This window comes from Thunnus thynnus, chromosome 20 (genome assembly GCF_963924715.1).
Source record: "Thunnus thynnus chromosome 20, fThuThy2.1, whole genome shotgun sequence".
In the NCBI taxonomy this organism is placed as follows: domain Eukaryota; kingdom Metazoa; phylum Chordata; class Actinopteri; order Scombriformes; family Scombridae; genus Thunnus; species Thunnus thynnus.
In genome coordinates, this window is record NC_089536.1 from 22,730,148 (window position 1) to 22,742,981 (window position 12,834).

The 12,834-nt window shown below is 39.4% G+C and overlaps 1 protein-coding gene across 3 annotated transcripts in view; it reads right to left on the minus strand.

The window, feature by feature from the left end:
• ogfod3 (2-oxoglutarate and iron dependent oxygenase domain containing 3) overlaps positions 1-12,834 on the minus strand; it is a 32,198-nt gene that overhangs the window by 12,628 nt on the left and 6,736 nt on the right. For all 3 annotated transcript variants that reach the window (XR_010924792.1, XM_067575605.1, XM_067575606.1), the window contains exons 3-8: positions 11,508-11,583; positions 11,349-11,391; positions 9,409-9,473; positions 8,496-8,552; positions 7,779-7,932; positions 2,281-2,404 (exon numbers count right to left, since the gene is read on the minus strand). Coding sequence is in view for 2 of the 3 variants with exons in the window: in XM_067575605.1 (XP_067431706.1) it covers positions 2,281-2,404; positions 7,779-7,932; positions 8,496-8,552; positions 9,409-9,473; positions 11,349-11,391; positions 11,508-11,583 (519 nt within the window). In the remaining variant the exon portion in view is untranslated. The remainder of the gene's footprint in view (positions 1-2,280; positions 2,405-7,778; positions 7,933-8,495; positions 8,553-9,408; positions 9,474-11,348; positions 11,392-11,507; positions 11,584-12,834) is intronic.

A 12,834-nucleotide genomic window follows, 5' to 3' on the forward strand; every position in this document is an offset into this window, starting at 1 on the left:
AACCACCCCTTGGAGTAAACTCAAGCCTCTCATTTACCCTGGCGGAGAAAATGAGAGAATAATCATAATAATGAAAGCACAGCGCGGAGTGGCTGGATGAAAGGAGAGATCATTACACGGAGCAATGCGTCCTCTTATTGAAAAGTAATTCCAAGTAAGTCCAACTAAAACTTAAACTAAAGCAAAGCAGTCTGTAGAAGTCTAAATAAGTGGTGAGGAAAAGCTCAACTCTGTCTGTCTGTCTCTCTCTCATTGCAGTGTCAGTCAGTGACGGGTTCAACTGAACCAACTCAAAGGGTGGTCACTGATATGAAGTTTATTTTTAAAAAGACAAAAAGTGGGTTGACAAAACCATAACTTTACTCCCCCTAACTGAATAATGGGGATGCATTTGCTCCACTTGCTCCATTGCTCAGGCGTCTGTGATTACACTGATTATTTAAAGTCCCCCTCCACTCAAAAATGTGTTTTGCTTCATGTTCCTACAGTTGGATGTTTGCGCTTCACTGTGCAGAATGACGTGTGTGCAGAGTTTGACACTACAAGGCTGTTTTCACATTCATCTGATGGAGTAAATTTCTCTGTGCTCACCTTGAATCTGAGTCTAAGGTGTGTACCTACGGCATGATTTGTGACATCACAACTAGTTTGGAGCCAATTGTGGTCCAGTATGCAACTCACACAAGTGTGATGTGGAAACTTGAAGCCTCCAGTGCACAAACACTGTGAATGGACTTTTCAGTGAAGAAAGAGACATTTTGTGTCCAGCAGTTAAAACTTTTGAAATGAAAAATATGTGCATATTCAGAGATTCTGGATTTTTCAATTAGGGAGGAGGGGGAGATCTAATTTTAGGGATTTTTTTAACCAGGTCATGGAATTTTTTTTTTTTTTTTGAGGAAAAAAACATGTTACCCTCAAATTATTATTCAGAGCAGAGTAGTGTAATATACAGTACCAGTCAAACATTTGGGCACACATTTCCATTCCCTTTAATGAGAACGTGTGTCCCAACTTTTGATTGGTACTGTATCTTAAAACATATCTGCAGGGGACCTTTAAATGATATTATGATGATAATTTATATTAAATTTATAATAAATACCTTTTTACATTGTCATTCTGTTTCTGCATATTGTAATTTGACTATTGCTGACTATTGCTACTGTTTTTTGTGGACTTTTTCTTTTCCCCAATCAAGCATATAAGGATAGAGGGTGTTGTACGTTGTACAGACTGTACAAACCTCCATAGACAAATTTATGATTGTGGGCTACAGTAAATGCATGAAATTGACTAGACTTGATTTATACAAAGGGTTCCCAGCTTGGCTATCATGTGAAATTCCACATCTTTTCTTTGACATTCAGGAAGTAAACCAGAATGTTTCCCACATCTCTCAATATTGATTTTGAGCTCAGAGACATTGCAGAGGTGTGCGTGATCTGTGTATCAACTGGCTGCAAGACAGACTTTCCATTGAGGACAGTAAAGTTGAAAAGTTGAACAGGATTGCACGGCCAAAATGGCATAGCAAGAGGGCTGAAAATTAACCATTCAATTCCACGGACGTCTTAAAGAAGTTGGCAAACTCGTTCTGGCATTCCTTTAAAGTGACCTGCTCGGAAACTTTCCTGATTTCTCACAAGCTCCCCAATTCTCCTGTTTTTTCAATGCCTCACATTTGCCTCTGAAATCCCATGGTACTCCAGGAAATTGTCCCCAAGACCCTGTATGGATTCTTTTGCCATATAGTTTTTGCACAGGCAACTTTAAAATATCCATTTACCCTCATTTTCTTTATTCTCTCTCTATATATAGACTGTATTAATAGACACAGACCACTGTATTTCCTTAAAGATCAACATGTTGTTCTGTCTAACCCTCCGGGTACTATAAGAGAGGTTTAGCCTAATCCCCTGCACCTTCACTGTGCAGCAGTCTGTGCTGCTGATTACCCACTTACAGAGGATTACGCCCACTTTGCTACACATTTGTGCACTAAAACCACCTCCAGATTCCCTAATGCAGCTGAGTACAGCAATTATAATTTTAAACCCGACTGATCATGAAATCCTTCATCTATCTTGCATCAGTTACTTTAAGTGTGGTTTAATAGGCTTATAAGCCAAGTGTTACCAGGTATTACTACCGATAGTCTGGATTTACTATATCCAGCTTTATACCAGGTCAAGCATGACTGTCTTTAAAGCTGAGGCTGAAAACAGTTCTACTTGTCTCTGTGTTAGGCAGCTTTACCCTTTAATAGCTGGTAGTTACCTGCTCGAGGTTCCACTGTCCGGTTGCCATTTTGGTCCATGAAGATAAATCTTCCTCCTGTGAAGTCAGAGCCATAGTCGGACAGGTACAGGAGAGAGGTGTAGTCAAAAGAGCCATAAGTCACCTAGCAGAGAGTGAAAGAGGAAGACAATATCTACATTAAAACTTGACTTTTCATTATCCTGCTAGTAATTATTACTGACACTAATAATGATACTATAAGTCTGGATTTCAGAACTTTTTCTACACAACACTGACATACAAAACTAAGAGTCTACAGCCATGCAAGTTGCTCTGTGAGGATGTACTTATGCACAGCTGAACACAAAGTACAGCTGAGGCTGGTGGTAACGTCATTAGTTTTGCAAGTATTTGATCATAAACCAAAGTATTGGACAAATTAAGGTTCTGACCTGATGATGGCGCTAGATGAAGAGAGAAGGGAACATCAAAGTGTGTGTATACAAAGTTTGTGCCGATGCATCAAGCAGATGTCGAGATAGTTCACAGGATAAATGAAAACTAGTGGAAAAGTAAGGGGATCACCAAAGTCTGGAGACCAGAAATGTCATATTTCATTTCATAGTTGTTGAGATATATGTCAGTCTGGGCCAATGTGGTGGACCGTCAATTCAACCGACAAACATCGCTAAAACATACTTAAAACTTAAAAGTGAGCAGCAGCACAAATTAATGAGCACCAATTTAATCAACATTTGAAACAACAAATTAGTATTTTTAAATAGAATAATGTTTGGTCATTGGAATCTCTCGTGAGGATACCCGCTGCAGACTTCACACCTGAACTTGAACTGCTCTCCTCAATAGACCTTTGGGAGTGATTAAATCAAAGAGAGTAGTTTATTTGGAAAAGTAATCAGCAGTTAGCTGGTGCACTAACAAGAGCCTTGTGATAGCCAAATATGATATATAAAATGAGGATATACTTGAGAGTCCCCCTGTGCAACTATTTATGCAACTAATTGTATTGTAGTCTCAGCTGCAGACTGAAATGCATTCATACAAAATTACCTCTGCTGTGGCCTGTTTATGATGCACAAGCTATAAGAACTAATAAGAGAAGCTTAGATCCATGAGAGCCTGCTAAGCTCAAACATACAGTGTGTAGTCTTAGTAATGAAACATCAAAGAGTAAGTTGACAGGGAACCAGAGGTGGCTTTCTAAGAGTCAGAATGTAATTTTAGACTGAAGCGCTCTCACTTGATCGAACCTCAAAGAAAGAAAAACAAAGTGAACTGCAGAGAGTCTGATGAATCACTAAAAAAACTTCAAACCACCAGGTTTGGAGGTTCAGCCAACGCACAAGTGTTTCCAATTTAGTTCTAAAATTTCAATATGCAGCTTTTTTCATAAAATCATGATTAATACAAATTATCATTGAGAATCTGTCTGGAAGTCTGTGCCTTTCTAAATGTCTTAATTAACTGCAGCTGCCTTTTCGGTGATGACTGAGATTCCTTAGATTGTATAGGCATGGAAAGCAGTAAACTGGGTCATGGTTTACAAGGCAAGGCAGCAAATGGGAGTCATACCAACAACAATTAAGGAGAAGAGTGAGAAACAAAAGTACTGAGAAGCCACGGGGGCTGAGAAACTGCAGTTAAGTATACTGGTGGACAGCCAGCATATGTTGCAAGCTAGCAGTGCTGGATCAGCCTACAATGTATAACATGATTATGTTGAAGTTGCCAAATTTTTTTGGCCTCATTGGGGCACAGTGGAACAAGCTAGAAACACATGACATCTTATGACTCTGTAAAGTTGTTAATGGGAACATGTTAGCAAACAGCCAGCTGACACAGCAACATTAGCATTAATTTGGAGTCATGTTATTAAATTTGTCTGTCTGCTGTTTGGTTTAGAAGTTGATGAGAGCAGCTAAAAGAGGCTAAAACATAACACAGAACTGAGGGGAACTAAAGAGTCAGATGATAATCCTCATTGGGTTTATCATTGCAAGCAGTTACAGTGTCTGAGAATGAAGGCTGACACTTTTGGACCATTTTAATAGTTTTCCGATTTCTAAATGTAACAGCATCCACCTTTACTGGATAGTCGTGACAGTGCTGTATTGAGAATTGTCTCTTTCCTCATTGAAGTCAAGTGCAAGAGGTAAATAATTAAAATGAAGATTTCTGCTGGCGTACACATAGAAAGCTGAGTCGATGACTGTGTCTCTCAGGAAGACAGTGTGATCCAAAGTCAAAAGTCTCCCATAACTGTATTGGTGCTATTGTGTAACTTTGTGTAACATTGTATTTGTATAGAAAGTGCTATACAAATAAAGTCTGATTGATTGATAATAGCAGATTGCAATTATAAGAATTCAAACAACATTATTCATCCCCAAGGGGAAATTCAGGTGTTCAGCAGCAGATTGGGCTTGGGTAAAGGATTAGCTCAAATTAGTCACAAACATTAAGACAAAAAAGAATTAAACAAAGTGACAATAAAAGCACACAACATTAAAAAACAGATGAGAGGAGGTTTGGGAGGGAAGAGATGAGGAGAATATTTTAGGCTCTCCTGGACCACTTCAATGAGTCTTCAACACACACGCATGCACATAATATCAAATCTATGTCCACTCGTTCTCTCAAATCCACGCATACGCATCCACGCAGTTGCCTCTACCCTGAAAAAAACCCTCATTTGGATAAATTGTACTACCTGAGGCTCCATACAGACCAGTATGCGGTGCCTTTTTGGGAGGAAGGAGATAAAGTGAAAATTTGCCAGAAACCTGGCAGCATTTCATAAGCGCCTGACAACAGCAGACATATACAACACCACCCGGTACATGGCGCATTGCAACAATTTTCACTGTCTTGTATGCCGTTTTTTAAAGAAAACATGCCCGGTGATGGCGATAAATTAATCATTTGGTTTTCGATAACCAACCCCCCTCCTCAATTCATATAGGTGTGGAGATAAAAACAACATTAGTGTAAAATGGTTCACCCAAAATACACAAATACATTTCCTTTCTTTCAATTCTTTCAATTCTTGTAGAATCTAGCCATAAACCTGAGCAAATAAAACTAAAACTGTACCACAAGTTAAGTGAGATTTTGTGTTTTATTTTTTGGGGGTTAGACCATTAAGTGTTTTGCAAATTGGTTCAAGCTCAGTAGTTCCAAGTCAGGTCATCAAAATAGGGTTGGAAACCCAAATCAACCCGTTCTAGAGGCTGTTTAACATCGATGATCACCATATCAGCAAGCTGGTGTACTTCTTTACATCAGCAGCAAGACAAGCCAAGGTCATCAGTTCAGTTTAACATTACTGCCTCCACCTTTAATTCAGTTTCATAATGTAGCCAAGTTTATCCCTGCCATGAGCAAGATAAAATACAGTTTCAGTGCCGTCATACTTCGACCGATGCTATGACACTGTAACAGCAATATGATCGATGGGGAGAAAATTCACCATCAAAGACATCAGAGGCCATTTACATTTAAATGAGTGTTGGGTTAGCCAATTAGCCCCAAAATGGCGGTAGAGACAGATGGGGAAGAGAAGTGGGTCCTTTCAGATTAAATTTTTCCAGCTGTCGAGGGCCAGCGGGAGAAGATGAGGTGACAAATATTAATATAGCCGTGAAACCCATATGAGATGACAGTGAAAACAAAGGACAAAGCAGCAGCAAACAAGCTACGTTCAAAGGAATACCACAAGCAAAGTGAATATGTAATGTTCTGCTTTCCCATTTAACAAGAGATGAATATAGATAAATATTGAGACAGATGCTTCAACAGTTTTATGAGTGATGCTAATAAATAATGCCTCCAAGCAAAACAACATTCAGGGATATCACCTGCATTACATTAAAATGAAATGATCAATTTTTAGAAACACTTAAAGACATGAAACATACTCCCAATTTCATAAGCTTTCCTTTTTTAACTAAATAACTTCTGAAGTTTTACAACATTTTCTCTCCAAACAGACAATCCATTTGTTCAAAACTTGCCTCAGGGTCTCAGTCCCACAGCAACTTTAACATCTCATGACAATGAACAATGTGAAAAGTGAAAGAATAAGAATAAAGCAGGGACAAGAAAGCTGCACTCAATGAATATTTATAAAGAATGAACAATGTATAACAATGAAGAGTTTATATAATCAAACAGAGGCATGGGCCTTGAAAGGGAATACTAGGCCTACTTATTTTAAGATTTTATTTAAGGATAGCTATTTCTTGGTTCAGAACATATAAATCTTGCAGCAGTGAATGTGAGAGGACCAAAGGGGATTTATTGGGTGCAAGGGTATAAGTGTGTGTTTTCAGTGGGAATCTCTGTGGCTTAAATCTGGCAATCTGGTAATACTGACTGCACTTCATAATTCTCAGAGGTTGCTAATTAGGCAAACCATGTAAAATTAATTTCAAGATAACCTTTTAAAAGATATCAAAAAGCATCCATCCTTTTTCTGCTGTTATCTGGGTTCTGGTCCCAGTGGCAACAAGCTTAAGTTCAGGGTATGTTTGAAATTTGTATGATGTGTGGTCTGACCACATCTAAAGGCAAAAGCATTACACCAGATCAAAATGACCACACTTGAAGGCGAGGCGAAAAACTTGTCATCTAACAGATGAGGGCACTTTGAGACAGTCTCTCCTTGAAGAAGACATTTGTGGTGCTGTGCTGGGTTGTAAACATGAAAAGTGATGGAAGTAGTTGTGTGAGGTTTGAAAAAGAGAGAGCTTCAGAGAGAAGTTTAAATCTTGCCTTCTTTCACACCTCTGCACACATTGCAAATCACTGCATAGAGTGGCCATACTCGTCAGATTGACAGTTTTGGAACATAGAAAAAAAGTGTTGGGTGCAGCCCGGCTGATTCCCATGTTGAAAAAGTGTGAGGGGAGAGGGTTTGACAATCTGACAGGCACTTCTTTAACACATTGACCCCAAAAATAAAGTAGCCTACAATTCCTTCTCCAAAGTCAAGTACTCCCAAGTGATCCAAAGCAGTTCCAAGGCCAGATGGGGTATATACAGTAATTCCTCAGGCAGTTCTGGATTTCGACATAGTTTTGCCTGAAAAACCTCCACACCGGCATCCTAGTCAAGCACCAGAGACACCTCTATTGACTCCTTTCATTGCAACGGACAAGCGGTTCTACTCCGAGCTCCTCATCTGAGCCCAGCAATCCTACGAAGGTAACACATTTCGGTACCCTGTATCCGCAACTTAATTTATTTTGGTCAATACTCAAAGCTCATGACCATAGGTGAAGGCTGGAATGCACCTTGTACATCAAATTCAACCAATCCATCAGAGGATCCATCAGTCAATTAATAATGAACAGATGACTCTTCAGCCATTTTTTTTTTTTTCCTTCGAATACCAATTCTACCAAATCTATCACTTAAACTCACGCTAACATACACCATCCCTTTTATGAAGTCAGTGCCAGCACCTTTATGATCCAGTGCGCCAGACTGGTGCATGACTACACGTTATCCATTACCTTATCTATGTGTGGGTGCCAGTACTCGTCATGCTGGGTCTTAGCTTCCGTGCTGTTGATTCTGGAGAAGAAGGTGGGCTTGGTGAGGTACATCAGAGTTGGGTCCAAATCAAATGTCTCGGCGATAACTGCTTGAATTCGCTCACGTACATTTCTGACGGCGAGAAACACAAAGAACATGTCAGATTAAAAGATGTAACTTAATTAGTTAAGAAAGTATGATTTATGAATGTGATACACTGAAGAGCTTTGGGCAGCACTGTCAAAGCAATACTCGTCAAGAGGATGTCTCAACTGCAGTTATACCAACCCTTTAAACTAAAACTGCTAATAGCAAATATTCTTGGACAATATTGAATATCATTTCATTTAGGTGGACATGTTTGTTGCTTTAATCGATAATCCACAAGATGTGCATATACTGAAAATGATGGGCATAAGGATGACTGAACAGGTGAAAAATCCAAACATCCATTTTGTAGACTTACAACATCATTACACAGTATTGATCATTTGATGCCTCGTCAAATATAAGAGAATGCTGCCAAAGGCATTACAATAAGGATTGTGTTTGCTGTCACTGAGTATGAAGATCATTTTTCAGGGTTTTTTCTAAATATGTGTTACTTTTTCAAAAACTGTCTCTTATTTTGGCACCAAACTCTAAGAAAGTACAAAACATGCATGGCTGGTTTTTAATTAAGCTTCCTTAGTCACCTGTAAAGCTGGAAATCCTCTTGTGTGAACACCTCCCCGATCTGATCCCCAAAGTACCTGGAGCCATATCCCCACCGCACAATCACAGACAGGCAATTCCACACACAGACAAAGCCAATCAGAGGTACATGAGCAGACAGACACAAACACGACACAGACACAGCAGTGGGGATAGAAGAGAGCAGAGGAGATAGGATCTGTTAGCATAAATTAAACTTTGGCAGCACGGCACAGTGCACCATTACCCAGGCGGGTGTGCCACCAAGCCATCTACACACAGCTGACAGTAAACGTCTGACTGCTTCACATGAGGAAGACCCCCGGTGGAGGGCGAAGGGTGGGAAGCAGTAGAGGGAGTGCTATCGTCATCACTTCCTGATTAAAATCAGCCAGATGGTCCCCGAGGATCCGGTGTCAGTCACCTACTCAGTGGGACGAGAGAGAGATAGGAGGAGACTGAGGGAGGCATGGATGGAGGGGGGCAGACGTGTACGGGTGGGAGATGTACAGAGAGGAGCAGATCATCCAAACAAAACTGGGTTCGGCTGGCAGTGATGAATGAGGGCCATATGGGTCACTGGACATGGAGAAGACAGCTCACAAGGACCCGCATCAGTAAGATTGATGACTAACTCCATTTTTGGTGAATATATTTCTGTAAATGTTGCATATAATGCAAGATGTTTGCCTTGCCTAAAGGATATTTACACCTATTTAAACTCTTTTAAATGCACAAATTGAAGGAACTGGCAGGATTACATTTCACTGTGGTTGTACCTTATATGATCACATTTGACAAAAAACTTGTTTAATTGATTGAATGATTGATTGAGATGTCATTCCCTTAGGCACAGGAAGAAAAAGTACTGGACACAGAGAGAAGAACAAATAAAGACAAGATGTACTCTCCCACCTGTAGATGTTGACAAACTGTTTTCCCATCGACAACGCTCCAGAGTGCAAGTCCAGTATGGAGGCCTAAAAGGGTCAAAAAAAAAAAAAAAAAAAGGAATTAGTGCAAAAGACAAGTCAGCTGAGCAAATAAGTGCTGGCTATTGATACAGGTCAGTACATGCATGGCAAAGTCACTGTTTCATGACTCTGCACCGTTCCCTCTGTGGCCTTTCGTAACGTGCTCACTCTGCCCTTTACTTGTTATTACTTGTCAACTCTGTTGGGACACTGCTCTGTTTTTCGCAAGCCAGAAAAGAAGTCATTTTCTTAGAAGTACCCCTGTTGCTTCCCCTCCCTCCACTTAAGTGTCTTAACAGTCCATAAACAGCTCCTTCATTGGCTAAGGACCAGGCCTGCTGGGGACGGAGAGCAGGGAGTAGGGCATGCCAGGGACATTCAGACGTCTCAGGACAAGAATATGCTTTATCTGCCAGAGCGGCTCATCAAGCCAGCCCTGTGCTTATTGTACCAGTCTGCCCTCTAGTGCCAAGAGAGGTGCATTACAGCAGGGAGTCTGAATAATGGAAATACTGTATGTGTGTGGACAAATATTATTTCTTTAGGTTGATGCTGGTGTGAACACTGTCATGGCTAAATGTCTGTAACACCCTTCCCAAGACTTTTGGATGACAGACAGAACATACTATGTGTTAAGAGACCATAAAAGTGATTTTGCAGTTACTACAAATTGTCTGTTCTTGAGTATAATTTCAGTTAATTTTAGTATTATATTATATACTTATTTTTTAGTTATATATATGGGGTTGGTGCTAGTCTATGTTTTCTTATTGTCATCAAATCCCATGAAAAGACCAAAAGCAACAATGGATTGGTCCTTCTAACAAGCATTGTGTGCGTATCCAGTGCCTGATATATCTTATTCCTCTGTTGCTGTCAAAAAAAAAACAAAAAAAAAAAATCAGTGAGCCACACCGTTGCACTGGGTGACATGTTCCTTCATTATGATGAACGTGGGCACTGTTTATTTTGACTCAATCGCACAAACTCCGTCCTGCTTTAAACACTCACAGGAGTAGTAAATGTGTATTAATCCACAGCTGAAAATAGTGCCCAAACAAAAACATTATTTACTCCAGTTTGAGTGACATTTACTAACAACCACAGTGCCCAGCTGTTTTAGGAAATTACTAAGCCTTTATTAAAAATGAAACTATTTATTTGTGATTCGTTTTTTTAAGATTTACATTTTCAGTAGGAACAAATGGGCTTGGGGCTGAGTGCCACAGACAAGGTGGGAAAGTCAGAACATACTGAGATATAGACAAACTTTGTTTTGGTTCTCTCATGAGATTTGTTGACAATAGTAAAAAATATAGGCCTTATCCCATAAAAAAAATAGCTTGTAGAGGCTAGAAACACACTTGGAAACTTGTTGCATTTATCAATTATTTATTTACATCAAAGCACTAGCAGAGACTGCTTTTAAAAACTTCCAGTGTTGGTGGGTTCAAGGATGATTTGACATCTGAGAGTCCCCAAACTTTTCAATGTAAGAAATTACCTAATTCAAATCATCCTTTTAATACTTGTTTGTCATCTGGACTCTGGCATAAACCTTTTCATTAGACAACCACTAGTCTTCTTGAGTAAATCCCAGTGGAGACTATAATATAATGATAATAATGAACAAACAATAAAAGGTTACGAACAATTTTCTGCAGAAGATTACCCATCTCAGGCAAGTTTTAAGTCTCCACAGGTTGATTTTCATTAAATACTGATGTGAATGAAAACCGATGGCTGCCTGGAAGGTTAAAAATGCTGAGGAATTATTGGTTAATGGGTAATGTGCAAAACACACAAATATGGACTCTTTAAAAACACATGAGTTGAGGAAAGAAAATGAAATTTTCCAAAATTATTTGGGGATATACTCACTCCTCCCTCTGATCCAGCCAGCGCCAGCCCTCTCTCAGCCAGCCTGTGTGTCAGACAGACAGAAAGTATTAAAAATGATTCACCTGTACCACAGACATACAAGACAGTGAATGGAAAATCACAAGAGGGAGATGACACACAGCATTTGAAAGCATTTACCTCCTGAGGACCTGAGCTTCCTCCCTTGTCACCACACTGTCTGTGACTGCACGGCCACACTTCTGAGGGGTGCATCCTGGGAAAGAGACACATGCAGGAGAGGATTTGAAAAATGATAGTGTAAAAAAAAAAAAAGAGTGTCTTGATGCAGTATCTTTAGTTTTTAAGGCTTTGGGAAGAGAGAGAAAGTGGCCAGTAGAGAGACAAAGTGCAAGGTAAGGAGTTCATGAGAGTTCTGCTCATTAATGCCACAAAATTCAGGGCTTCCCTCCAACTTCTTGAGTTTTATAATTTATTGGTCTAATCCTGAGACACCCACTGTGTTTTCTTTAGACACTGGAGATGCACAGTTTGAACTCCAAGCAGCCCACATGTTTAATAAGATAAACTGCCAATTTGTACTTTTATTTCTGCCAACGGTTTCTTCAAACAGTTTCAAATTATATTATTTCACAGGAGATTTGGCAGACAGCTTTATCCGGTAATTCTGGATGTGTCTGCATTAAAATAAGCTGTGTTTGGAGTTTTTAGAGGACAAATACTGTGATTTTTTTTTTCAATATTATTCATTCACTATTTCTGTTTATTTCCAGAACATTTGGATGTATTGCGTATAAATGCCAAAATAACCAGCCAACAAAAAATCTGCCTCTGTCAACCATCAGCTATCTTACCACATCTTTTGGACAGTTGGTCAAAAACAAAAAGAATCAGACATGTTTAAGGCTGCAACTGAAGGTTATTTTTGTTATTGATTATTTTCTCGATTCATAAATTGTTTAGTCTACAGTATGTCAAGAAGTAGTAAAAACATGCCCATCCCAGTTTCCCTGAGTCCCAAGTAACTAATTCAAATGTCTTGTTTTGTCCGACACAAAGTTCAAACCCCAAAAGGTATTAAATTTACAATTATATACAACCAAAAAAAACAGAAAATCCTGACATTTCAGAAACTAGATCCAACATATTTTTGGCATTTTGCTTGAAAAATTACTTAAATGATTAGTCGAGTTTCAAAATAGTTGCAGATTAATTTTCTTTCAATCAAATAATCGTTGCAGCTGTTTTATTTGAAAAGGTACCCCGTCTGGTTTTTGATCACTAGAAGTAGAAGTGTAAGGTGAGAGTGGCAGGAGCCTGTGTGTGCATTCTACCCAGGAGAGGTCGAAAGGGCAGAGTGACAGAGCAGCGCCAAGAACAAGGAGGTTCTATTCATGCTGACGCCCCACTTCAGACCATGAAGTCACAATATTAGCGCACGGTCCATGAGGGGCTGTTTCTGTCTATGTTTACTACAGCCAATGTTGGATCATTATCAGGTGAACAA